Source organism: Dermochelys coriacea, chromosome 16 (genome assembly GCF_009764565.3).
Source record: "Dermochelys coriacea isolate rDerCor1 chromosome 16, rDerCor1.pri.v4, whole genome shotgun sequence".
Taxonomy (NCBI): Eukaryota; Metazoa; Chordata; order Testudines; family Dermochelyidae; genus Dermochelys; species Dermochelys coriacea.
Window position 1 is genome coordinate 12,103,209 of NC_050083.1, and position 27,181 is coordinate 12,130,389.

The 27,181-nt window shown below is 44.6% G+C and overlaps 2 protein-coding genes across 2 annotated transcripts; both read left to right on the forward strand.

The window, feature by feature from the left end:
• Positions 1-470: 470 nt before the first annotated feature.
• LOC119844283 (alpha-1-acid glycoprotein 2) lies at positions 471-7,463 on the forward strand. Its single transcript, XM_038374917.2, has 6 exons — positions 471-636; positions 2,613-2,755; positions 3,410-3,483; positions 4,076-4,177; positions 4,956-5,056; positions 6,992-7,463. Exons 1-6 carry the CDS (start codon positions 523-525, stop codon positions 7,061-7,063), a joined length of 606 nt encoding a protein of 201 aa, XP_038230845.1. The 5' UTR covers positions 471-522; the 3' UTR covers positions 7,064-7,463.
• A 3,437-nt stretch (positions 7,464-10,900) lies between these two features.
• Positions 10,901-22,581, forward strand: LOC119844336 (alpha-1-acid glycoprotein 1-like). Its single transcript, XM_038375006.1, has 6 exons — positions 10,901-11,014; positions 12,265-12,407; positions 13,982-14,055; positions 15,818-15,928; positions 19,342-19,445; positions 22,510-22,581. Exons 1-6 carry the CDS (start codon positions 10,901-10,903, stop codon positions 22,579-22,581), a joined length of 618 nt encoding a protein of 205 aa, XP_038230934.1.
• Positions 22,582-27,181: the final 4,600 nt, after the last annotated feature.

Here is a 27,181-nt window from a genome sequence, read left to right on the forward strand (position 1 = left end):
CCACTGATGAGTACAATTGGGGTGGGGAAGGGGAGCAGCAGGGAAAGCTTTCCATTAATGATGTAGCAAGTTGCTGAACTCCAATTCACCCTATTTGCTCCCCCTTTTATAAAATACTTTGTGAATATTTGTGCAACCAGCATTGTGTCCGTATGAATGTTCAAGGGAAATTAATTTCAGTTGATGCAAACAGAAACCAATTATTAGAAAATGATTTTGTCTGTAGATCTGTTTCAAGTGCTTTTTACCTTCTGTCAACACACCCCATAAACCAAAAATGAATTTAGCCTTATGTTAGAAGTTTAACAGAACAGCACCTCTCATTGCTTCATCACTAAGCAAACAGAACATTGGCCAAGTCAGGTACACGTTGCCAGCAAATTCCTGGATTCTGAGGCACATTTGGGAAATTTGAGATTTGTAGCCATGAATGTCTATAAATACAGATACCTGTGTTGAGATGAGAAGCTTCAGCTGGTGAGTTTGATTCCACTGCTTCTCACTTCCCTTCAAAAAGAAATCATGGCACTGACCTGCATTGCTATTATTCTTGGTTTAGCACATCTCCTTACTGCTAAACCCCTGGATTGTGAGCCTCTAGTTCCAGAGACCATTGACAATGCTACAATGACCAAGGTAAGAAGTGCCCTTGGAAGGGCCTCAACTTCTGTTGCTTATATTCTAGATGGGGCACTCAGAGGTTCATTAAGGACCTGTCTTAGACCAAGGCACAGGCCAGGCATGCAGGCAAGGGAACCATTTAGTAAAATTAACCATATAGTCAGGCTTTTAATCTTACAAGCTGAGTAGTATTTATACTTCATCAGTACCTGCTGAAATATAAATTACTGAATGGAAACTGGGCAACAGCATGGTGTGCTCCGCAGGTTTTAATCCAAGACCTGGAGATGTCTGGATTCCAAGTGATAGACCCAGGAGGGAACCCTTAGAAATTAGAGGAAGACCACCTGACAGAGCACCTCAATCCATTGGATTGGTCCCTGAGGAACATTTTCTAGTGCCTTCCCCACCTACTTTTAAACATACTAAGCAATGGGGATTCCAGGAGCATGGGCCTCTTCCCTAAAAAGTATACTTGAAACCTTAGGGCGTTCAGCATCCTAATGTTCATGCCACTTATTTTACTGGGGATTCTCAATAAATCTCTCTCTGAAGTGATGCCAGTGACTGTGGAATCAATGTGAAGAGAGTGCCACAATGGCAGCTAAAATCAATGCTTACAGTCTGGAAACTCAGGTGGAACGCTGCCCTCTGCAGACATAGGAGAAAATAAAGCCAGCATAAAACCAATTGACCTCCTTCGCCATTCTGTGAGCCACTCACAGCCCTAACAGGTTAGCTCTTGCAGAGGAAGGATGCCTGCAGGGCAGCTGGCTCCTGTCTTTACAGAGCTCATGGAGGGGCTCCACAAGAGAAGCTAACGGATGCTTCCAGTTTTCTAAAATGATGCCAGCAGTTCCAGCCATATTTTGTTGGCGTCAGCTCCTTAGCAGGGAACATGAAAGCCCCCCCCCTCCTCTTGTACCATGTGCTGCCACAGCTGTCACTATGTCCCCTTTTTACTGTCCACTTTCTTTACATGTCTCTACTGCTTAATTTGTCCCAGGGCTGAGCCCCGGCACCTCTGGGCATCCCATGTCAGTTATGAAAGTAAAAAAAAATTGCCTGATCCCCAGCAATCTCCTACATTACGTGTCTCCTTTCCCATCTCTTCTCTGCCATTTGGTCTTTTCCGTGTCCCCTCTTCCTTTTGATTTCTTATTCTTTTTTGTTAGTTTGCCTGTTTTTGCCAACTCTTCTCCCTACCCCCTGACCCTGAGCTCCGATTCCCTCTCCCTACTTCATCAGCCAGCAGAAGACACATCTTGCTAATGGGAGTGGGGCATAGTTGCCATCCAATCTGGAGGTAAGTGCCATGGGAGCAAAGGAGAGGAGTTTAGCACAGCGAGCTGCCAGCTGAGCCTGAACCCCTGTACACACGAGCTGTTCCCACGGCCAGCTGCATTACACAAGGCAGTAGGGAGGGAAGGTGGAGGACTTTCAAGGAGCCACCATCCTCTTTGCTGGTGGACGAGGCAGCATGTTTATTCCATGGCGGGTGGTATCTGGTATCTTTCCCTTCTCCTGGGCGTGTGGTCCAGCACAACCTCTCCCCCCAAGTTTGAAAACAGTGTATTACAGTGGTCCCCACCTAGAATTCCTACCACGACTTTGGGACAAATGGGTAGCATGGTGCTGGCCTAGGGTCACATACGTAGGGTAGAGCATTGCACAGAGTGCTTTGATGGCATAAGAAGGTTGTTGTGGTTTTTCAGCACCTTGATCCTCTTTCAAGGGAAGCTTTAGTTCCATCAGGTAAGAAGAGGCTATCACCACCAGCTGTGAGAAAAGCATGGGGTAACTGGCAATCTGCCATAAAACTTACGTCCACAAAAAATAGGCCTATTTAAGTTGTACGTTCAGGAGAGATACTTGTGACTTGTACAAGAGGGGCCCTGATCCTGACTGGGACCATTACACGTAAACACATGCTGAGGCTTATAGAGTCTCCTAACAATTTGTTTCTTTTTCTTCCCTCCTCATCTTCACAGCTGCTGGGCAAATGGTTCTACGTTGCTGGGGCCTCACAGCACCCACACACCCTAAAGGAGATGGAATTGATAAAGAACGCTTATTACTTCATATACCCTAGCAGCCATCAAGACAATTTCCCCGTCACACAAGTCATGAAACTGTAAGAGCATTTACCACACAGACCTTACTGATAGTGACATGCTCCCTTACTCAGGGAAAATATTTACACTAACATTTTCCTCAGTAGGACCAGGCTACCAGGAACTATCATTAATGAAACAATGTGCAAAGTCTTTCTTGCAGTGTGACTCTTAACTATGCTTGAAGATCCCTGACTCACACTGAGGTTGCATATGGCTATTCTGTGCTTATCCAGACCACTACCAGGAGCCACCGTGCAGCCTTCCCTAACTCCATCTCTTCCTCTTAGGCCTTCTCATTCAGAGTAGTCCCTGATCTTCTGGACAGCAGGCTCCACTATTGTCTCACGGAGCACCTTTGGCCTGCATTGTACATGTTCTATATCTGGGCAAGGGCCATTAAAATATAGGGCTGTCAATCCTGCATCAAATCCTATTTTCATACATACAAAGTGCTACTCTGGAACAGAAGGGTGGATTCAGCTACCCTGACAATCCCTTTAGATTTACCTCAGTTGACTGGGGTGCTAATGTAATATACATACAAAAGGTTTGTGTGCAGTTCTGTGTTTGAAAGAGGCATATAATTCACATTGGCTAACAGAATTTAACCCAGAGAGCCATAGAGCGTCTCCCTCTGTGGTTAGTCCCCTGATTAGTCTCTTCCCCTTTAGGAAGGACAAGTGTGTGGTGGACAACTCCAGTTACATTTCAGTCATCTGGGACAATTTTACAATGATCCTGCACGGTAAGAATCCAGAGATGCTAAGGAGAAAAGCAGAAATGTCCAGTGCATCCCATTGGGAAGGGTGGATTGAGTTGTGGTTGGAGAGGTAGGAAGGTTTTTCTCCTACATTTCACTTCCTCATTTCTACCACACATTTATCTGGTCCCACAGCAGAGTTGTGTAACCAATCTGAATCCAGAGGTCAGCTTCCCCCACTTGGCAAGAAATAATTTCCTCCTCTCATGGGCAATTCTTTGCAACATGCTCATTAGTGATAGAAGGATTTGTCTGTATCAGGTCATTTCCGTAGCCAGTAGTGGCCTCCATATGCAACAAACACACAGAATTGCCAAAGCTGATCATTCTGCTACCAGCTAACACTAGTTTCCAAAAGGGTTTAGCCTGCAGGCGTGAAGGGGTCAGCACAGCCACGTAGGTCTGCCAAGCCATATCTAAGCACCAGTTTCTAGGTCTGTATGAGCTGAGCTTTTTACACCTATACACAGTACCACCAAATCATAGAATAGTCAAATGTCCTTATAGGTTTATATTACACTTCTCCCGAGATTTGGACCGAATACTCTAACCACCCCTTGTGCCTGTTCTCCTGAAGGGCCAAACAAAACTGCCATAGCACAACTTAACAAGAGCCGCTCCGAAGACACTATGACACTATACCACATTGATGGGACCCACAAAGAGTTATCGATCTCGGGTAAGTAAGCCACATCCCAGCACCAGAAAAGGATCTAGATAGTCAGAGATGCTCTATGTAGCCTCTGTTACAACAGCATCTCTCAAACCCCCTGCAAAGTAGAGCTGTTTAATTATCCCCATTTTACAGGGAAGGAACTGAGGCACAGAGTAAATTATGTACCTTGCCCAAAGGCACACAAGAAGAGGCTGGAACTGAATGCAGGTCTCTCAAGGACCAGTGCCCTAAACTGAAAGAGCATCCTTCCTTCTGATCTGCTCCTGGAAAAGTGGCTGCAAGTCCCAAGAAAGAGAAAGTATGGGACAGGGCATGAAAATTAAGTAGCTGCCCAGTCTGGCCTGGGCAGGAACTGTGGCTGATTCTAGATCTTTTAAAGCACCGTGTATATGCTTAACAACAATTATCTAGGTCCTAGGATAAAAAGATTGTGGCCAGGAGGGTAAATATTAAAACCTCTGAACCAGTTTTGATTTTAGGTACACCCCATAACTCTTCTCATCTCCCACTGGACAAGACAAGTCTCTTCTATCCCCTCCCCCACCCAATAAATAATAATAATAGGGGAAATAGAGGGTCCCAGCAAAGAAGAATAAAGAGGGGATGCAGCTCCCTTAGCTCAAGGGGGAGAGATACATGCTTTTGAGTAGAAGATCTGAGTGCTACTCTTTGTTGCTGTGAAAGCCTCATACAAACGGTAGGTACAATGCAGCCACTACATCTCCTAAAATCAATTCTGCCAAATGATTTTCTGCAATTTAATATTTATCTTTAAAAACAGCCCGGGCCCAAAACGTGAGCACAGAGCAGCTGGAAGAATTCAAAACTCAAGTGGCATGCCTTGGATTGAAGGAAGAGGAAACATTCTATTCTCTAGATAAGGTAAAGATCAACATGGGGTTCCTATGAGAGTTATCGAGCCATCTTTAGAGCTTCAGAATCACATTGAAATTACTTGGAGCTGGGATCAAATTAAATGCTCCAGCCTCCTCTCTGAAAAGTGGCTTAAAAAAAAAGTTTAGTAACCCAAAGCAAACCCCAACATGTAACATATTCAAGAGTATGCACTGCACCATGATATATATATGATATGATATAATGAATGGGCTAGTGAGCCATCCACTGCCCTTTAATTAATGGAATCAAAACTGCTCAACCATCTGCTATAGCAGGGGTAGGCAGGCAAACTTTTTGGCCTGAGGGCCACATCATGTTTCAGAAATTGTATGGAGGGCCGGTTAGGGGAGGCGCTGTCTTCCCAAACAGCCAGGTGTGGCCCAACCCCCCGCCCCCTATTCGACCTCCCTGTTTCTCGCCCCCTGATGGCTCCCCCAGAACCCCTGTCCCATCCATCCCCACCCCACTCTCCTTCCTGACTGCCCCCACCCCATCCAACCACCCCTTCTCCCTGACAGCCCCTGGAATTCTTGCCCCCATTCCCCACCCTCTGACCAACCCGACCCCATCCACACGCCAAGCCCCTGCCCTCTATCCAACCCCCCTTCCTGCCCCCTTACCGTGCTGCCTGGAGCGCCGCTGGCTGGCGGCGCAGCTGCACCAGGACAGGCAGCCATGCACCACACAGCACAGAGCACTGGGTCAGGCCAGGCTATGCAGCTGCACTGCCCCAGGAGCTCACACCCCGCCTCCCAGAGCATTGCACCAGCAGTGCCGTGACCTGAGGCTGCAGGGGAGGAGGGACCGGGGCGACCCTCCCAGGCCAGGAGCTCAGGGGCCGGGCACAATGGTCCCGCGGGCCATAGTTTGCCCACCTCTGTACTATAGAACTTATACTGGTAACCCCAGTGGAGACTCTCCAGTAGCTCTGGGTCAGAAGGAGGGTCTAAGCTAGCTGTCGTCATGAAATGCCAAGTGTGCACCATAGGACAATCATGACGTTCCCTAGTGGCCACAAATGTATTTACAGCAAGTATTATATAAACCAAAAAGAATACAGGAGCAAACCCTCTAACCCCATGCCTTGATAGGAATTAATCAGAGAGAACTTTAGCTGCACAGACCCCTTCCCCAAAAGAGACATAAACCTCACAGTTATTGTAAAACCAATAGGCACTGACCACATACTGGGCTGGTGTTAGAGCAGAGTCCTTCCTTTCCAAACAGCCTATACCTTGGCTTCCTTGGGGAAGTGCCACCAGACTCCACATTCACCAGTACATTCCTTAATCCTCTCAAGTCTTTTGGAATCCTGTCAGGTTTAAACACTACTATAGTGAAAACTGAGATTGTCAAACCCAGGGCCTCCAAAAACATTGAGCCAGCATGCAATGATAAGGCCAGACATACTCAGGCCCATTTAATAAATGCCTCTTCCTTCCCTCTGAACAGCCAGCTCTACCCAGTAGCTGGCTGGGGCAGCTGCTAGCCCTTAATGAGCTAACGATAGGCAATGCAAACCCACACAAGGAATACTGCATTTTAACAGTTTCTCTCTCTTCTCCCAGCGAAGGGGTTTCACCTTTAACGTTCACCTCAATTTGCTTGCTTGACAAAAAGCTTCGCTGCTGAGCAAGCATATTGTTCATATTCCCTAAGCAGCAATGAGACGAGTCCACATCCTAGCTGAAGCAATTTAAATCTTTAAATAGAGAGAACTGTTCTTGCTACACAACTTCTTGCCCTAGAGGCTGCTGAAGTTGACACTATTTTAACCTTTTGGGGATTCTAGTGTGTTAAGCAGGAGGAATTTGAAAATGCACAAGAAATAGTGCTAGTTTTGCTGTAAGAAAATCCTGTAATACTAAGAGCACATTTTACACACGCAATACTGATTCTCACCCTTGTTCATCTCTGTAGGATCTGTGTCCCATGGAAGAAGAAAGTGACAAAAAGCACTCAGTTGAACTGGTAGAACCATCACTGGCGTAACTCACATTTCCATGGCAACGTTACTCTCCACACTGGATATCAGTAGTTGTTAATTCTCTTCCACCTGTTTAGCCACTGAAGGATCTCCCCTTGTTACATCTGATCGTGTGGTTTCTTTGGCACAAACTACTGACATTTTCATTTTCTGTGTTCTGAACCTTTACATTTCTAAGCACTCTTCACGCATGCAGAGCTCAGCAACCATTTGTTCTCAGCTCTTAGTGCAGACTTGCACAAAGGAGACCCACACACTATGCTCTCTCCTGAAGACTTTACTTTTGTTCTTTCTTGTTTATTTAAAAATAAAGATAAATCTGACTGACAGTAAATTTTTGCCATACTCAGATAGCAAACACAAATACCAGCTTTTTTTTCCCCCTACAGTAAAAGTCTTTTACTGACATCTGCCCCTTCAAGTAGCACTTACTATGCCCCAAAATAATATACAAACACACACACCTTTACATTTTCTATAAAACAACTGTAACATGGCTGAATGATAACATTGCCCTTGCCCTCTCCCCCCCCCCCCCCCGAGTGGCATCATAACACTTAGGGACAAATCCTGAGTTATTGGCCATTCACTACCAAGCCAGCAGCGCCATAGTAATGGTCCATGAGAAAGCTGTCATTTTCTTCTGTGATAGAGACAAAGGAGATGGAAGAGACTTGGGTATGAATCAAAATTGCAGCCCAGATAAGAAAAAGAATTTCCTTTTGTCTTTTCTCTCCTGTCCCGTTGGTTTCCCTGCTGTACAGCTTAGCTCCCCTACATGGGAACTAGGAACAGCAGCAGTGTTAGTGAAACCCAGTAAGGAACTGATCAGCTCCCATTAGAAGTCAAGGGAAAGATTTCATTTTACTTCAGTGAGAGTTGGAACAGGCCCTAAAATCCCTGTCTCTCAGATGTCAGCTAAGAGGTGAGCTGGGGAAGGGCACAGCTGACTTAAAAGATTCCCTCCCTGCTTCAGTACAAGGTGTCACAATACCCCTACCCACTCACTCACTATATCCAAAAGCAGCGTTGCATGGTCTTTGGCCATGTTGCCAGGAAAGCCAAAAACAATCCAGCACACTGTGCCCTTAAACTTTCCATCAATGCACAAAGGGGTGCACCCCCTGACCTTATCTAGCACCACCACGGGGCTGCCCCAGAGATTCGTGAATTCACAGGAAAGAGCCAGATCTGGGAACATCACTACACGATGTCTGGTGCAACGCCATCAACTGTGATCACTCTGGCTGGTACAACAGTCCTCAGTAGACTGTGTGTGTTTGACTGATTGATGAACTCAGTGATGGATGCAGAGGAAACCTTTCAACTTGTACTGAAGTTTTACAAACTGTAGCTTCAAAACTAAATGTTGATATTGTTTTAGGGCCTGATCTTGCAGTCTCTCATGCATAGAGGTTTCATTAACTTCAGTGGAACCTTCTCACGCAAAAGGCCAGGAGGATCAGAGTACATTAAAGATGAAAGGCACCCTGCAAGGTGGGGAACACAAAATGTGGGGAGAAAATGAAAATATTCTGTAGGACACATGCTCCAGGGCTCCGATGAGAATTCACACCTCACCCTTTGGAAGACAATGACACAGTACTGGAGTTCCATTTGGACTATGCTCATCACAGCCTGCACACACAAGCTCCACTTGCTGGGGGAGTCACACTGTCTAACCACAATGTAACCAACATCTCACACAATTCCTTAGGGAATCATTACCAAGGCACAGTCAAGATTGCTTGTGTGACTTAACTGTGAATTTTCCCTTCTTTGAAATTTTTGGAGTATTTTAACCTTATTATTTCATCTCTTTTTAATGTTTGGGGATCATTATAAGGTTTGAAAGACTGGAGTCAGTGATAGGAACTTTCAACAGAAAAGTGCAGTACGACATGGAGTTTTGTTTCATCTGCAAACATGAAAAAGCTCAGAGCTATCTATTTCACACCAAATTAAAGTGCAGAATTCAATGCAAAAGATACTTTTTTAAAATCACGGAAATTTCGTAGAAAAACGCCTCATTACTTAATCAAATACAATGTGGCATGAGATAATTACATGTATATTTGCACAGTAGATTTAGTCCCCCGAAAGTGGCAGGCTGATTTTTATAGATATGAGGGTGAATAAAATAGATTCTTGTGCCCAGATGAGCAACTTCAGCCAGTGCATTTTATTCCACCTCCCTTCATGTGAAGCCCTGGCACTACGCTGGTCTACATTGCTGCTGTTCTCAGCTTAGCACATCTCCTCACTGCTCAACCTTTGGATTTTAAACTACTTCCACAAATACCCAATAACACCACAGCATTCAAGGTAGGAAAAGCCCTAGGTAGGGTCATGCTTCTTCTGGCAGTTACACCCCAGTTCCAAGCAAAGTCTGGACAAGAACTGTACGGATTAGACAGTTCACTAATGTCTTCATATCTGCTGTACAGAGTGCACAGCACCCAGAATTTACATCACAAAAATCTCAAATATAAAACCCTAGATAAAATACTAAGGCACCAGGAAAGACATCAGGAGACTGGTGCCTATGACTATTCCTGCCTCTTCTAAAGACTTGCTGTGTGACTTTGGGTGTCAGTCCCTGTGTGCCTCAGTTTCCCCGTGAATATTTCCCTACCCCACAGAGAACTGAGAATTCAATACTTTGTCACCAGAAATTTCACAAACCCCAAAACTTCTAACCAGGACTTCATTATGGACAGCAGAGTTTTGCTTTGAAGGTTTCACCTTGCCCTACATCCAGATAGTGACTTAGCAATGGGAAGAAAGAGGAGCAGCAGGATGGGAAATCAGTGTCAAATAGCCAATAGACTTCCAGTTGCAAAAAATGGTTGCTGCAGAGCTTTGATTTGATTACACATTCCTTCCACTACACACAGCCAGAGATGCATCCTGTGTTTATACTGCATCGCTGCCCCACTCATCACCAGAGCCACTATAGACTGACCGCCTGGATTTCACAGAAGGGATAAAATGGGGGATGAGCCATTATAGAATCAATGAAATCAAACAATCAAACAAATAAATTTGTTAGTCTCTAAGGTGCCACAAGTACTCCTTTTCTTGTTGCCAATACAGACTAACACAGCTGCTACTCTGAAACCTGTCAGTTAATAAGGTTTTTAATTTCTACATACTGTAGCTTTGAACTGGTTGGGCTAGTAAAATCCAACGGCCTCATCCTGCAGCATGTGTGTGTTTTTCATTCCCACTGAAATCCATGAGCAGTGTGAGGAAGGACTGCAGGATCAGGAAGGTTACAGATGAAAAGAACCCTGCAGGAATGGAATATGCAAGGGATAGAAAATGCAAACCAGGTGCTGAGTCACTGCCCGTTGGAGGAAATCCCAATCAGCCACATGCGAGGTCAGTGACACAGAACTGCAGTTCCAGCCCTGCCAGGGTTCAACCTATCGCAGCCTGTGTGCACGTAATTGGGCCCACTCACTTTTGCAATGTATGATATCAAAGTCCTTTTTGCAGTGGAACCAAAGACCCCCACAGGTATCTTTCAGAGAATCACCTTAAAGTAGCACATCACATGCATTAGCTCAAAGCCAGTGTTCAGGCCAAATTAAAGCTCAGACTGCTGTGCAAATGATGCAACTTTTATCTGGGAGATTTCCTGGAAAGGCACATCATTGCTTCATCTCCACACAAATGCTACGCGGGCTGTCTCGGAGACATGCACCTAGCAGATTTGCCCTGACACAATTGGACAGTTGAACAGTTGCATAGATATCTCTATACACAGATTTCCAAGCTGAGACGTTTCAGTCAGAGGGATTACTCCCACACACTCTCATCTCCCTTGAAAAGACACCATGGCACTAGCCTGCATTGTTACGTTTCTCAGCTTAGCGTATATCCTCAGTGCTATGCACCTGCATTGTGAACTCCTGCTTCCACAAATCCCAGACAACACTACAGCATCCAAGGTAAGAAAAGCCCTGCAGAGGGTCTTGCTTCTTCTGGTGATTACACTCCAATTCCATGCAGTGACCAGGCAGGAACCAGGCAGTGGGGACCATCCACTAAGATATTTGAGTCTTATGTTACAGGGTAAAGCACCCAAAGTTTACATCACAATATAATACTCTCTCAAATATAAAACCCAAGATAAAAAGGTTAAAGTACAGGATTAGGAATCAGGAAACCTGGATTTTCTTTTTGTCTCTGCAACAAACTATCTATGCATCTTCTATGCCTCAGTTTCCCCATTTGCAAAATATGGAGAATACTTCCCTACCTAGCAAACACTGAATTCAAGTACATTTGTCACCAAAATATCCCACTACTGTAAGCACTTAAGTACTGTATTATGTCACAATATAAATAGTGAATATTAGCTAATAGTAGACCTGATGGAAAATGGGAAAGAATCCATATATGTTTTGAGATATTCATAAATATTTTCAATCCCATTGGGTTTTGTAATAGCCCCATTCTCTTTTCCCCCCACCAAATTCCCCTGGGATTATATTTCAAAATCAGAATTTCAAACTCGAAAAGTTTCCAAAATAAATTAAAGTTTTAATGCAAAACAAATCCCACAATGCGACTTCACTGACCATTTAAAAGAGACACAAGGGTGAAAGGGGGAAAAAAAAAAAAAAACCAGATACCAAAAGCCACCTTAGAAAAACCAACACACTCAATATTTTTATCCACCTTAAAAGAATGACAGGTTTCAGAGAAGCAGCCGTGTTAGTCTGTATTCACAAAAAGAAAAGGAGTACTTGTGGCACCTTAGAGACAAACAAATTTATTTGAGCATAAGCTTTCGTGAGCTACAGCTCACTTCATCGGAATGCATTCCAATGAAGTGAGCTGTAGCTCACGAAAGCTTATGCTCATCTCTAAGGTGCCACAAGTACTCCTTTTCTTAAAAGAATGCTGTTTCTTTCTCTCTTTTGGCTACTCTTGCTAGTTTTAGTGAGAGAACTTGTCAGGGGCAAAACGCAGTACTACAGCAGAATGTGAGAGCAAGACTTGTCACTGTAAAGACAAGTTTCAGAGTAGCAGCCGTGTTAGTCTGTATTCGCAAAAAGAAAAGGAGTACTTGTGAGCTGTAGCTCACGAAAGCTTATGAAAAGACAAGTCATTCATTTTCCCTCTTGGAACTCCATAAGAGTCCTTTATTCTATTCTCCTCCCCCCACCTCCCCGCCCCCCCTTTATCTTCACAGCTGCTGGGGAAATGGTTCTACATAGCTGGTGCCTCTCAGTTCCCCTTTCACCTGCTGGAAATGGTGCTGATAAATAATGGTTATCTTGATGTGAACCCTACTGAGCAGGAGCAGGAGTTACTCATCAACCAGCATGTCACAGTGTAAGACTGTTCATTCTTCTATGCCTCCTCTTCTTCCCTTTGTCCATCTGCTCACCTATCTTATTTATATACCATAATTTCCCCCTTACTCCATAGATTTTTCAGCACAAGGTTTCAATTAGCATCACCTGAACAAAGAGGGAACAAGGGCACATTTGTTAAAAGTTTCTCTACGTAATTTTTTTCCCAGTGATTTGTATGTCTCTCTCTCTCTCCCCCCTCACTAGTTCACATCTGACTAAGCCTCCTACTAACAGCGCTACAAGACTAATTTATCCTGCCATCTTATTATTATTTTGGGGAAGTTCTATGGCCTGTGTTACACAGCAAGTCAAACTAGATGATCACAATGGTCCCTTATAGCCTTGGAATCTATTGGTTTTGGTTTTTTTCTTTCCCTTGTTTTTTCTGACCTCTTTCATGGTCTTTGCAGTAAGGTTAGATTCTTTCTTGTTCTCCTAATCAATCTCTTGCTAGGTACTCTGCATCCATATTAATGTACCAGACTGTCCCCTGCAACACAAATGCTGCCTGCTTATGCTGTATATGCCAGACCATGAATGTTCACGCACGGTAAAAACTTACCTATGAGCATTGGGCTGTACCATGAGCCAGGCATTGCAGCCCCATCTCTGCCTCGCTCTGTCCCCGGCCTCTGTAGATTGAATCCCTCCTATCCAAGCAACAGGATCCATCATGGTCCTGGCAGGACCTCTTCATGTTTGCCCAGCTCTCCTCAGTTACTTGTGCTCACTCTGACCTGTGGATAGATAGAGGCCATCAGTCAGGCACTAAACTCTCTTCCCCTTGGTCTCACATATGTGAAACAGGTGGAAGAAGCTGGGCATATCCTGAGTGCCCTGCAATATTTATACTTTGTATAAGTGTACCAATGTACCACACAATACACCAGTGTATGCAATACACACAGACACTAGTCACTATATGAAGGCATGTAGGTCCCATCAGTTTATATAAGTACCTTCCTGGGGAAAAAGAGCAGGAGGACTTGTGGCACCTTAGAGACTAACAAATTTATTTGAGCATAAGCTTTTGTGGGCTACAGCTCACTTCATCAGATGCATTTTCCTGTGGAGAAAATACTGGGTACTAAAGAAATCTTTAATCTATCAGAGAAGGGCATAACAAGCATCAGTGGCTGGCCGTCAAAGCCAGGAAATTCAAATCAGTGATAAGGCCCCCCCCCTTTTTTTTTTTTTTTTTTATAAAACAAAGTGAGGGTGATTAACCACTGGAACAAACTACTAAGGGAAGTGGTGGACTCCCCATATCTTAGGTGTCCAGTCTTGACATGAAGACATCTATCTAAAATACACACTTTTGTCAAACAAGTTACTGGGCTCAATGCAGGAGTAAACTGGGTGAAATTCTATGACTTGTCTTATACAGGAGGTAAGGCTAGAAGGTAGATCTAATAACGGTGCCTTCTGACCTTTAAAATCTCTCTCTCTCAACTCTAATGGTAGAATCTGCCTCTAAGTGTCTCAAGACAGTAGAATCTTTACCCTCACCTCTGTAGTTATAGCATGTTCACCCCCCCTCTCTCTTTTTAGCGGGGACAAATGTTTCTCAAGCAACTCAACTTACCTTGAAGTCTCTATCAATAATGCCACACTGATCAAGTATGGTAAGAATCTGATGACAAGAGGGAAGCAGAGCACGCAGAGGCATCATTATTTAAACATAGAGGAGGGCAAGTGGACAGGGGAGGGGGTCAGGAGTTTCTATATTAGTTTCTTGGATGCATCTCATTTTCCATTGCACATTTGAAGCCTCAGTACAGGGAGGAATCAGGTGACTGAATCCACCGAGAACTTGAGGGACAGATTCTCCCTTGGAATGATCCCCTACTCATGGGGGCAGTTCTTTGCACCATTCTGAGAGAGATAAGATAGCAGTCAGAGAACCATGCACAACCATTTATGGTGAACACACCAAGGAATCATGAGCCAGCTGCATACATCCATGTTAGGATGAGGGCCAGGCATCTTTAACTCCTTAAAATCCCAGGCCATTATCTAAGAGAAGACCAAAAAACTAAAGGCCTTGCATTGAAATCAATGGGAGATTTTCTTCTGTTATCATCAATTAGAAGTAACAGAAGAGGAGAAGCACCTTGGAGTATTGGTTGATCATAGGATGACTATGAGCTGCCAATGTGATATGGCTGTGAAAAAAGCTAATGCGGTTTTGGGATGCATCAGGAGAGGCATTTCCAGTAGGAATAAGGAGGTTTTAGTACCATTATACAAGGCACTGGTGAGACCTCACCTAGAATACTGTGTGCAGTTCTGGTCTCCCATGTTTAAAAAGGATGAATTCAAACTGGAGCAGGTACAGAGAAGGGCTACTAGGATGATCCGAGGAATGGAAAATTTGTCTTATGAAAGGAGACTTAAGGAGCTTGGCTTGTTTAGCCTAACTAGAAGAAGGTTGAGGGGAGATAGGATTGCTCTCTATAAATATATCAGAGGGATAAATACAGGAGAGGGAGAGGAATTATTTCAGCTCAGCACCAATGTGGACACAAGAACAAATGGGTATAAACTGGCCACCAGGAAGTTTAGACTTGAAATTAGACGAAGGTTTCTAACCATCAGAGGAGTGAAGTTTTGGAATAGCCTCCCAAGGGAAGCAGTGGGGGCAAAAGATCTATCTGGTTTTAAGATTCTACTCGATAAGTTTATGGAGGAGATGGTATGATGGGATAATGGGATTTTGGTAAGTAATTGATCTTTAAATATTCAGGGTAAATAGGACTAATCCCCTGAGATGGGATATTAGATGGACGGGATCTGAGTTACTACAGAAAATTCTTTCCTGGGTATCTGGCTGGTGAATCTTGCCCATATGCTCAGGGTTTAGCTGATCGCCATATTTGGGGTCGGGAAGGAATTTTCCTCCAGGGCAGATTGGAGAGGCCCTGGAGGTTTTTCGCCTTCCTCTGTAGTATGGGGCATGGGTGACTTGAGGGAGGCTTCTCTGCTCCTTGAAGTCTTTAAACCATGATTTAAGGACTTCAATAGCTCAGACATAGGTGACGTTCTTTGTAGGAGTGGGTGGGTGAGATTCTGTGGCCTGCGTTGTGCAGGAGGTCGGACTAGATGATCAGAATGGTCCCTTCTGACCTTAGTATCTATGAATCTATGACTGCTGGGAGTTGAACGGGGCCCTATAGAAGAAGCTACACAAGGATAAGACTTTTCTGCACATGATCAGATCCCTGAGCAGATGGCAGCAAAACATGTATTCATCTGCAATCAGACCAATAAACTCTCTGTCCAATATTAGCAATTCTTGCAGGTTTATACCAGGTCTTGTTATACAGAATTGTGTCAAATTATATATTCTTACTGCCCCCTTCCCAACCCGACTGTGTTTTCGCGAAGCCAAGAACCAACGCACCATGGGGAAGCTTATGAACAGCAGTTCCAAAGAGATTTTCCTCATTCAATACCAGATGCATAAGGAGAAGAACTACACAGGATTGTATCTTTATGGTATGCAAACCCATTATAAAATAACTTGAAGCTGTGATCTGAGGATATGAAGAAGCTTCACCCCCATATAATAAAACTACGTCAGAATTTTCAGTATTGCCAGCTCTCATGATATTTGATGGTTTTCTTGAAGCCCCAGCTGCTGGAGTTGCAGGAATACATAAAAATTGGAGCTTTCATTTTAAAAAAAGTTTGTAACCATCATAGTCACAAACAAAAGCTTGAAAATATGAGCCAAGTGCACCCTGCAGGTTCAAAAACCAGAATGCCAATAAAAAACTCAAAATGTATTAGTTTTGTAAAAGCACATGATTGTAAGCCAATCTCATGATTTTAAGTGGCCGAATTCATTATTTTTTCCACACTTGGGGTTGGCAATACTGGAACTTATAAAGCCCCGTCACCAACCAGATCACTCTGCTACTACACAAGGTACAACTTCTCTTTACCCCTTCTGGCTCAGAAGCAACTACATAAGGAAGAAAGTCCCAGCACTTTCCACAGAGTGCCTCACCCCTCCAGAGCAGTCAGAGACCTGCCTAAGGACCCCCAGCACTTTCTGTAATATCTATCCCTCAGCAGGTCACAGGGAACCCACAAGCACAGACAATAATGGCAGTCCCACCCGCCGCTCACAGCGGGTGCCTTTATGATGAACAGAAGTGACACTGGAGAACAAGTGAAGGATACGGGGCATTAGAGAGCAATGCCCAAGCGTAACGTGGTGCTTGGACCAGCACTGGGGCTGTCACTTGGGAGCTCCTTAGCTGACTGTGACTGGGTTCAGGAAGGGAAGGGATCAGCCGAGCACTGCAGAACGTTCTGGGCACCTCAGCAGTGCTGGCACGAGACGGCCTCTGCTGGGTGCCAGCAACCTAGAATGTTTACGTTGGGAGACGTCCGGTCAGCCCACGGGGTGAACAGATGGAATCCACCGCCTGGGGCTCTTTAGCATACAGTGGGTTTTCTTGGGCTACAAATACTGATTTGGGGTACCGATCCTCGAGCAAAAATGCGCAGCTAAGACGCCATTTTCTCACACCACATTGTGTACGCCCAAAGCTGTTTAGAACTGGACTCCACTTACCTCAAATCCTATCGCTTGGGATGAGAGGAGATGCCATGCTATCCCTCTCCATCCCGTCCCATTTCCCTTCCTGTCCCACCCACATCCTCCCTTCATGCTGTCTCCATCGTCTGTCCCATGCTCATCCTTATATTGACCTCCCCTCTCTCTGTTTCCCTCTTTCCGGCTCCCCCACCCGTGTCCCTCCCACACTCTCTCTCTCTGCACCCCACCCCACCCAGTCTCTTGGCCCTCTCCAAGCCCTTCAAACTCCTGCCCATTTGCCTAACCCTAGAGCCCTTAGAGTGGCCATCTTCCTAAAGTGCAGCCTGGCTTCAATCTCAGTGAAAATAATAAGATATGGTAACAATCTTGACTAAGGGTAGCCTCAATTCTACGTACAGAAACTAAAGGGGAATGGCAGCCATCTTGACTGAGGGAAGACTAGGGCTTTCATCCCATTGAGAGCAGTGGAAGATGGCAGCCAAATCACCACAAGGACAATATTCACAAGAAACACAAATGCCAAATATTGTGAGAGTTGGACACTCTGTGCTCCCCTAACAGAGGGGGTGTCACTAGCCACTGAAGCCAGTCTCCCTGGTCCTGCCTGGCTCCTTTTCTGCTGGGGTGGTTTGGGGGGGATGGGAGGGACGGGCTGAAGAACCACTGCCTAGAGTCAGCTGCTGAGATGGTGCCCGTGTTCTTAATCCTGCTTGAGGGAGTGGGGATGACTGAGGTGGGAGAGAGAAACCGCAATCTAGTGCCCACAGAGATGGCCAAGCACCCTGGCAAGGGGGGAAAAAGATGGAACAGGAGGGACAGGCCCTTCTCCCCTTGCCTCCTCTCTGTAGCCGGCAGGGGAGAGAGGAACCTCAGAAGGAGAAGCGGTGCCGAGGGGAAAAACTCACCCAGAGCCTATGCAGCCCTGGGACATGGCTGGGATTCAGTCCAGCCATTTACTAAGCCAAGTTGTCAGAAATCTGGGAGAGAGTGTGTTGGCTTTTCCCCTCGTATAAGCTCTGTAGTAGGAAGGGCCAGGTGAGCTGCCTGCCTGCCTCCATGGAGGGGGAATGGAATCACCAGGGACCACAGAGGATAGGGCTTCCCCAGCTGGTAGGTCTGGGTCGGCTCACATGGCAAGTAGGCTGAAGTGCCCATTGTTATGGTTCTGTGTCCCTCAGGACCATGAAGAATGGGCAGCAGTTAAAGTATTTCACAACAGACCGATCCCCCACTACATCAGCCAAGGTGGAGGGGGAGCGCCACATGATCAAGCTGAGGAGAGAAGTGGGAGTTGTTCTCCTTCCCGCTCTCCTTCACTTGAGCCTCCAAGAATGGGATTACACCCACCAAGCCAGTAAGAGTCATGCCCCTCTGAACTGCATTCAGGCTCTCCAGCCATATTAGCCCAAATGAGGCTCTGCTGGTGGGTTTACGTAGCTTTGGAAGTTCACTTCTCCTGATTCACTGCTCAGCAAGTAGAGCACCAGTGACAGAAGAGCTGCAGATAGAGAGTTCTAGGCTAAATGTGGGAAGCACCCATTTTAGCAAAGGGATTATTAGGTGCCTTGAAAAACTGATTTATTTAAAACCATCTTAATTGAAAATACATTTTATAAGCTCAAAACATCAGAGGACTAATTTTTCAGTAAATATATACCACACAGCTCTGGTACATTGAAGCAATTATGTATTAAGCAGTATGCCCTGTTAATCAGGAAGGTGAGCATGTACTGACTAATGACAGCTTTCCATACACACCTAGAGTCATCATCAGCATGATTTGGACTTCAGATGTTCTGCACCACAGCACTGATCTCTACTACACTAAAGGAGCACCACCATTAGCTAGCAGCTATAGTATACTGTTATCCTCTATATCAGCGGTGTCCAATAGAAATTCAATGCTAGCCACACTTGTAGTTTTGAATTTTTGTTATTCACCACATTATAAAATAGCCACATGCATTAGCCACAATTCAATAGCCTACTTGCCACATGTGGATAATAGCAAACATATTGGACACTGCTGCTCTATATGAACCAGCCGTTAGAAAGGTGCGTTTATGTGTAAAGGTGTGTAAAGGTGCGTTTACAAGTGTGTTATAAATACATACCCTGTGGGGGTTAATGCTCACAGCACAGATAAAGTGACACAAATGGAGAGGAGAGAGAATCTCTTTCTAGGACAACCTGGTTAAGTGCGTCAAACAGAGGAAATGAAGAAACAGGGAGGATAGGTAAGGAACATGGAAATTATATGCCTAAACTAATTATATTCATCGAGCGCCTACTAAACTGCTCTCTAATATTTAATGCTGCAATTTCTCCCTTTTTAAAACAGCCCGGAACCAAAACATGAGTAAAACCCAGTTGGAGGAATTCAGAGACCACGCTAAATGTCTGGGCCTTCGTGAAGAGGAAATAATTTATGCACCATGGCAGAAGGTAAAGTTCTCATTATGGATCAGTAAACATCCTTGCCCCATCTTCAGTGCCACACAGCAATGTTCAGAGGGGTAGCCATGTTAGTCTGTATCCACAAAAACAACGAGGAGTCCAGTGGCACCTTAAAGTCTAACAGATTTATTTGGGCATAAGTTTTCGTGGGTAAAAACCCCACTTCTTCAGATGCAACAATATTGTAACCCTCAGGAGCCAGGAGGGAAAAGGGGCCGGCCTCAGCCACAAGGAGTTTTCTAAAAAATAAATAGCCTTAGATCACCGCAATATATAGTCCAGGGGAAAGTTTTAAAAGCACTCAAGTCCCATTTTCAATAGTGACCTAGGCACTTAAGAACCTAAATGTCCTTGTAAAATCAATGGGATTTAGACACTTAAGTGTCTAAATCACTTTTGAAAATGGGACTTGGGTGCTTCTGAAAGTTTTACTCCCAGAAAATAAATCTTCATGAAATGGACACACATATTCACAGAACAATGCACTAAAAATGTGTGGTTTGTAAAGATCATAAACCCAACCACCACCTTCCCCCCCCCCCCAGAACAGGAATTAAGTACTGGATTTAAATACAAAAAGAATATACCCACAGACCCAACCTTTCACTATCTATAATATCTTACATTTCTATAGTATCATTCATATCAGAATAATTTATAAGCCACACATTCAATGAACAACTCACTTATCACTAAAATGCAGCCATCTGTGGGGAGGAACATGGCAACTGCTAACACCACACAACAATTTAGAACAGGGTTTCTCAACCCATGGGTCAAAACCTAAAATTGGATCACCAGAATGTGTTAAAGGGTCAGGTGGCAGCTCCTGTCCTATGGGGCTGGCTGGGCTCGCCTCCCTGCTCCAGTCACGGCCACCTCTGGGGTCCCAGCACCACTCAGGTTTGGCCCAGGAGTTTGGGTAGGCCAAATTTGAGTGAGTGGCACTGCAATCCCATGAGGCAGGTCACAAGTCACAGCCCTGCATGGCTTGGCTCGGAGGGAGCGCCACCTCCACCCAACTCCTCAGCGGACCACCCAGCCTGTCTGGGTTCAGAGGGAACACAACCAAAAAAAAATCAGGGTGCTTGCTCACCCCGAGTCCTAAAATGCCTAGTTATGGCTTGGTTCCAGGGCCTCCACCCCCAAGCTATTTATTGGGTCGCAACAGGCCATAAACATTTACAAATGGGTGATGAGCCCAAAAAAATTTGAGAACCCTTGTTTAGGACATAGCAGGAAATGAAGAATGCCAAAGCTAGCTGACCCTACAGGAGCTAATTTAGCCAGAAAAAGTTATTCAGACCGGAATTTAAAGCTACAGATCTCAGTTTGGATCTGGCAGAAAGTGTCAGCTGAAAGACAAAATGCTTCAACAGCACATCATCCACCCTCCTGCCCCCATTTCCATTTCAAAGCATTCCTTCAGTACTGACTCCAAAGGAAGAGCGCTCCCTGTCCCTACTGAACAACCAGCCCCACTTCCTATAGAAGTTTGGGTTTTTCTAGGAGGTCTCCCACCCAAGAAATAGCCCAAGGGTGCTGGAATTTGAAAGATTTAATAAGAACATAGCTCAAGACAGTAGAGCCAGACCCTTTCCCTGTTCCAGTTAATATACACACCTGGTTCAGAGGCTTATGTCCAAACAAACTACTAAGGTCTCTAGGTAACTTTATAGTCCTGGCAGGCATACATTCTTTTCCAGACAAAATGGTGGTGCAGGGGTAACTCTTACCATATATGACCGGGTGCCATCTCCTCCGCTTCTTCAGGAATCAGACGAACACGGCTGCTACTCTGAAACCTGTTCCTAATTAGTACCTGAATCCAGCTTCAGGTGGTCTCATTAGGCAGCTCCCCACTTAGAGGTTAGTAGAGAAAGCCATGTCCCAGAGAGAATTTGAGTACTTCCATACCAGAGTAACACGAATTTCTCATGGGGAATCTCCCACACTTTCATATGACAATTAAGGTCAAGGGGAAACAAATTACTGAAAGGAAAGCTTTGAAACAATTGCCACTACTAAATTGAACAGAATTCTAGAAAGAATAGTCAGACAACCTGAAACCTGTGTCTCGATTTGCTCCTTCTTTCCCCTTTGAGCAGCCAGCTCTCCCAGTAAGCCAATTTGTAATCACCTCTGGAGGTAGCTACTTGTTCCCAACAAGCTAATTATGGGTTGCTGCAAACTTAAAGGGACAACCCTACATTTGGACCAATTTTAAGTTCTGGTAAAAATCAGAAGTTTTAAAAAAACCAATAGGAATAGTCCAGATCAGTCTTGTTCTTTCAGAGTTCTGATGAACACAGGTGCTTTCAAATAAAGAAAGACTCTGCAGGGGAATCTGAGACCCAAAACCTTTGCAGCCCTAAGAATTTAAAAGGGGAAGTGACTATACCAAAACTAGGACTTTTTTGATTTTCCTTAGCCAGGCTGAAAGAAATGTAAGTGGACAGAGCAGAAGTAGTGACAAGCATAACAGGTTTTAAAATGTTACATTTTCAATCTAGGGCATCAATATTAACATAGTTAAAGAAATGTGTTGATAGGGGATTTAACTTCAATACCTCTTTTAAGAGTACAACTTTTTACCTAATTCTTTGAGCTTCTAAAAAAAGGATTTCACCCTTTTTAATTCATATAGTTGTTTTCCCATATTCACTTTAGGGCATGCTTAATGTAGAGGTCACAGGGTAGCATTACTGTTGTTACATATAGTTCCTACTTTATTTTACAGGCTTAGAAGAACTGTTAGCTGCAGTTCTAATCCCACCCAGAAAAAAAAAAAAAGTTCTGTGATCACAGATCAGCAGAATCCAGGGAATGGCGTAGGAGAAGTTACAGCTACTGTAACAGTGTTAACCATGGGTAAAGCACTCAATTAACACAGGCCCAGTTTCTCCCAACAAGATGACCTAGTTCCTTGGGGGGGCTAATTTATTGCTGAGCAAAAACTCAAAGAAAAAAAAAGTGATCCTGTTGCTTTGGAGAACTCTCTCTTGTTGGTGCCATACTGACATCAATTGTATTTGCTGCATATTTTTCTCAGAAGGAGCTGTGCCAAATGAAGGAAACCAGACAAACGATTCCCCAGACAAGGAGACCCCAGATGCAGTCCTAGGATAACTCTGAAGCTAGCAGAGCTGGACATCAGCAACTGACCACTTAACCTCTGCAGCAAATAAAAGTTTTCCTTATTATTTCCCACTGTGTATTGTTGATGCAACATCAGGGGAGTTGCTCTACTAGATAGACAGATCAGGGCTAGCGAGGAGAGATCACAGCTAGTTTTGATTTGCCTAGTTATTTGCAAATAGACAGTTAATAGGCCAACTTTCCACATGCTGTACAAATGACAGTAACCATGGTTGCAAACCAGCATGAAACTTGGACATTTCTTCACTGCTGGCTCAAAGCACCGAGTTTTACACTGAGGGTTCAACAGCACCAAATGGGAAAATATCTCCACTATGGAAATGCATTGATACCACTCAGTATTGTGATCACCAGAAGAGGGCACTCCTGTACTACTACTACTCTAAAAGTATCTTGTCTGTGGGGTGCTTGAAGGCACAGCTAATGTAATACACAGGGAAAAGCCTCATTTCTATTTTCCTTTAAAACAGCTGGATAGCGTACAGCAGGCCGAAGTGTAAAATTGAAGCTTAGTTGGTCACAAACTTGGCCACCAGAATTAGTTAACTGTTCCTATGAGAGGTTTCAGAGTAGCAGCCGTGTTAGTCTGTATTCGCAAAAAGAAAAGGAGTACGTGTGGCACCTTAGAGACTAACAAATTTATTAGAGCATAAGCTTTCGTGAGCTACAGCTCACTTGTAGCTCACGAAAGCTTATGCTCTAATAAATTTGTTAGTCTCTAAGGTGCCACAAGTACTCCTTTTCTTTTTGCGAATACAGACTAACACGGCTGCTACTCTGAAACCAGAGGGGAGATTGATATACACACACGGAGAACATGAAACAATGGGTTTTATCATATACACTGTAAGGAGAGTGATCACTTAAGATGAGCCATCAACAGCAGGAGGGGGGGAAAGGAGGAAAACCTTTCATGGTGACAAGCAGGTAGGCTATTTCCAGCAGTTAACAAGAACATCTGAGGAACAGTGGGGGGGTGGGGTGGGGGGGAGAAATAACATGGGGAAATAGTTTTACTTTGTGTAATGACTCATCCATTCCCAGTCTCTATTCAAACCTAAATTAATTGTATCCAGTTTGCAAATTAAATTCCAATTCAGCAGTCTCTCATTGGAGTCTGTTTTTGAAGTTTTTTTGTTGAAGGATAGCCACCCTCAGGTCTGTAATCGAGTGACCGGAGAGATTGAAGTGTTCTCCAACTGGTTTTTGAATGTTATAATTCTTGACGTCTGATTTGTGTCCATTTATTCTTTTACGTAGAGACTGTCCAGTTTGACCAATGTACATGGCAGAGGGGCATTGCTGGCACATGATGGCATATATCACATTGGTAGATGCGCAGGTGAACCAGCCTCTGATAGTGTGGCTGATGTGATTAGGCCCTATGATGGTGTCCTCTGAATAGATACATGGACAGAGTTGGCAACGGGTTTTGTTGCAAGGACAGGTTCCTGGGTTAGTGGTTCTGTTGTGTGGTGTGTGGTTGCTGGTGAGTATTTGCTTCAGATTGGGGGGCTGTCTTTAAGCAAGGACTGACCTGTCTCCCTAGATCTGTGAGAGTGATGGGTCGTCCTTCAGGATAGGTTGTAGATCCTTGATGATGCGTTGGAGAGGTTTTAGTTGGGGGCTGAAGGTGATGGCTAGTGGCGTTCTGTTATTTTCTTTGTTGGGACTGTCCTGTAGTAGGTGACTTCTGGGTTCTCTTCTGGCTCTGTCAATCTGTTTCTTCACTTCAGCAGGTGGGTATTGTAGTTGTAGGAATGCATGATAGAGATCTTGTAGGTGTTTGTCTCTGTCTGAGGGGTTGGAGCAAATGCGGTTATATCGTAGAGCTTGGCTGTAGACAATGGATCGTGTGGTATTATCTGGATGAAAGCTAGAGGCACGTAGGTAGGAATAGCGGTCAGTAGGTTTCCGATATAGGGTGGTGTTTATGTGACCATCGCTTATTAGCACCCTAGTGTCCAGGAAGTGGATCTCTTGTGTGGACTGGTCCAGGCTGAGGTTGATGGTGGGATAGAAATTGTTGAAATCATGGTGGAATTCCTCAAGGGCTTCTTTTCCATGGGTCCAGATGATGAAGATGTCATCAATGTAGCGCAAGTAGAGTAGGGGCATTAGGAGACAAGAGCTGAGGAAGCGTTGTTCTAAGTCAGCCATAAAAATGTTGGCATACTGTGGGGCCATGCGGGTACCCATCGCAGTGCCGCTGATTTGAAGGTATACATTGTCCCCAAATGTGAAATAGTTATGGGTGAGGACAAAGTCACAAAGTTCAGCCACCAGGTTAGCCATGACATTATCGGGGATACTGTTCCTGATGGCTTGTAGTCCATCTTTGTGTGGAATGTTGGTGTAGAGGCTTCTACATCCATAGTGGCCAGGATGGTGTTTTCAGGAAGATCAGCAATGGACTGTAGTTTCCTCAGGAAGTCAGTGGTGTCTTGAAGATAGCTGGGAGTGCTGGTAACGTAGGGCCTGAGGAGGGAGTCTACATAGCCAGACAATCCTGCTGTCAGGGTGCCAATGCCTGAGACGATGGGGCGTTCAGGATTTCCAGGTTTATGGATCTTGGGTAGCAGATAGAATACCCCAGGTCGGAGTTCTAGGGGTGTGTCTGTGCGGATTTGTTCTTGTGCTTTTTCAGGGAGTTTCTTGAGCAAATGCTGTAGTTTCTTTTGGTAACTCTCAGTGGGATCAGAGGGTAATGGCCTGTAGAAAGTGGTGTTGGAGAGCTGCCTAGCAGCCTCTTGTTCATATTCCAACCTATTCATGATGACGACAGCACCTCCTTTGTCAGCCTTTTTGATTATGATGTCAGAGTTGTTTCTGAGGCTGTGTTATTTCTCACCCCCATCCCACCCCACCCCCCACTATTCTGCAGATGTTCTTGTTAACTGCTGGAAATAGCCTACCTTGTCACCATGAAAGGTTTTCCTTCTTCCCCCCCCCTCCTGCTGGTGATGGCTCATCTTAAGTGATCACTCTCCTTACAGTAAAAAGAAAAGGAGTACTTGTGGCACCTTAGAGACTAACAAATTTATTAGAGCATAAGCTTTCGTGAGCTACAGGTCACTTCATGTAGCTCACGAAAGCTTATGCTCTAATAAATTTGTTAGTCTCTAAGGTGCCACAAGTACTCCTTTTCTTTTTGCGAATACAGACTAACACGGCTGCTACTCTGAAACCTCTCCTTACAGTGTGTATGATAAAATCCATTGTTTCATGTTCTCTGTGTGTGTATATAAATCTCCCCTCTGTATTTTCCACCAAATGCATCCGATGAAGTGAGCAGTAGCTCACGAAAGCTTATGCTCAAATAAATTTGTTAGTCTCTAAGGTGCCACAAGTACTCCTTTTCTTTTTGTTCCTATGAGGAAATTCCTTTCTAAACAATGTAAATGTGAATTAGAATCCCAGGTCCAAAGGATGTTTGCCCATTTCAAGGTCCTAGTAGAATGGGCAAGGGAAACTGGCTGATCACTAGGTTAGCAAAAAAACAATGACCATGTCAGATCTCTAGGAGCCTACACCAGTGGGGGTTCCATCATTCAAAAATGGAATTGTTTTGATAAGAGGGATGTCATGAGCAGCCTAATTCCCACCAACTCCAGCATACCAAAACCAGAGACAATCCAATAGCCTGTAATGAAGTGCTCTGCTTTCCCAGAGAACCCCTGGGTGGCCTTATATGAGCACCTCACATCAGTTCATTAATGTAATGTCACATCCCTGTGAGGTGGGGAAGTTTTATTGTTCTTGAGCGAACTAAAATGTACAGATTAAGTGACTCACCATGGCTTGACTCGCCTGTGACAAAGCCAGGAATGGAACTCAGATTGCCTTAGTTCCAGTCCAGTGCTTAAACCCTAAACTAACTTTCCTCCTCTTTGGGATGAAACAGATCATAAGAAATGCAAGGAAGAGGTGGAGTAGAAAGTAAATCCCCTCTCCCCAGAGCTAATCCCTCCTAGTTCTAGGGTGGTAGGTATTTAGTGAGCACTGCAATTTCAATCAGTTTTGTTCCTTCATGTCTCTAAATAGGGGAGAATAGGTGTCACTAGTGGTTCCTTTAGTGAAAATGGAATTGTAGAGGTTTTTAATCTCTCAGATGTGCCCCTCATGATCTCAGGGACCAGATACAGGGCCAGTCCCACAATTAAAAACACATCTCTACCAGACTGACAGGCTGGCTTAGCACCATGCCCCAAAGGTCAGAGTCTAGCTGAGTGCCCAACAGGAGACCATTAACTCAGTAACACTCTCCACTGATAATTGCCACCAGCCTTTAGACTAGAGGATCCAGTCTAAGGAATGCTAACTCAAGTGCCTCAGCTGATTTCAACTCCAGAAGGCAGTTTCTCAGATACTTAGGATACAACCTTGTTAAGGTTTTACAAATGAATAAAATTCCTCAAACATCTGGAAGTACATGGGGAGCCAGCGTGGTCCTTGGAGGACTAGTGTAAAATGGTCCCTGGGGTTAATTTTGCTAAGCAAGTGGGTGGCCATGTTCTGCACCAGCTACTGTACTTGAATGGTCTTCCAGTGCTCCACATAGAGCA

Bases quoted from the DNA above. Each gene is read 5' to 3' on its own strand.
- LOC119844336 (XM_038375006.1), top strand. From the start codon at position 10,901: ATGGCACTAGCCTGCATTGTTACGTTTCTCAGCTTAGCGTATATCCTC. The intron at 14,056-15,817 runs GTAAGAATCTGA...GTTTTCGCGAAG, and splicing joins TGCCACACTGATCAAGTATG to CCAAGAACCAACGCACCATG. The intron at 15,929-19,341 runs GTATGCAAACCC...TTTTTAAAACAG, and splicing joins CACAGGATTGTATCTTTATG to CCCGGAACCAAAACATGAGT.
- LOC119844283 (XM_038374917.2), top strand. From the start codon at position 523: ATGGCACTGACCTGCATTGCTATTATTCTTGGTTTAGCACATCTCCTT. The intron at 3,484-4,075 runs GTAAGAATCCAG...GTTCTCCTGAAG, and splicing joins TTTTACAATGATCCTGCACG to GGCCAAACAAAACTGCCATA. The intron at 5,057-6,991 runs GTAAAGATCAAC...TCATCTCTGTAG, and splicing joins CATTCTATTCTCTAGATAAG to GATCTGTGTCCCATGGAAGA.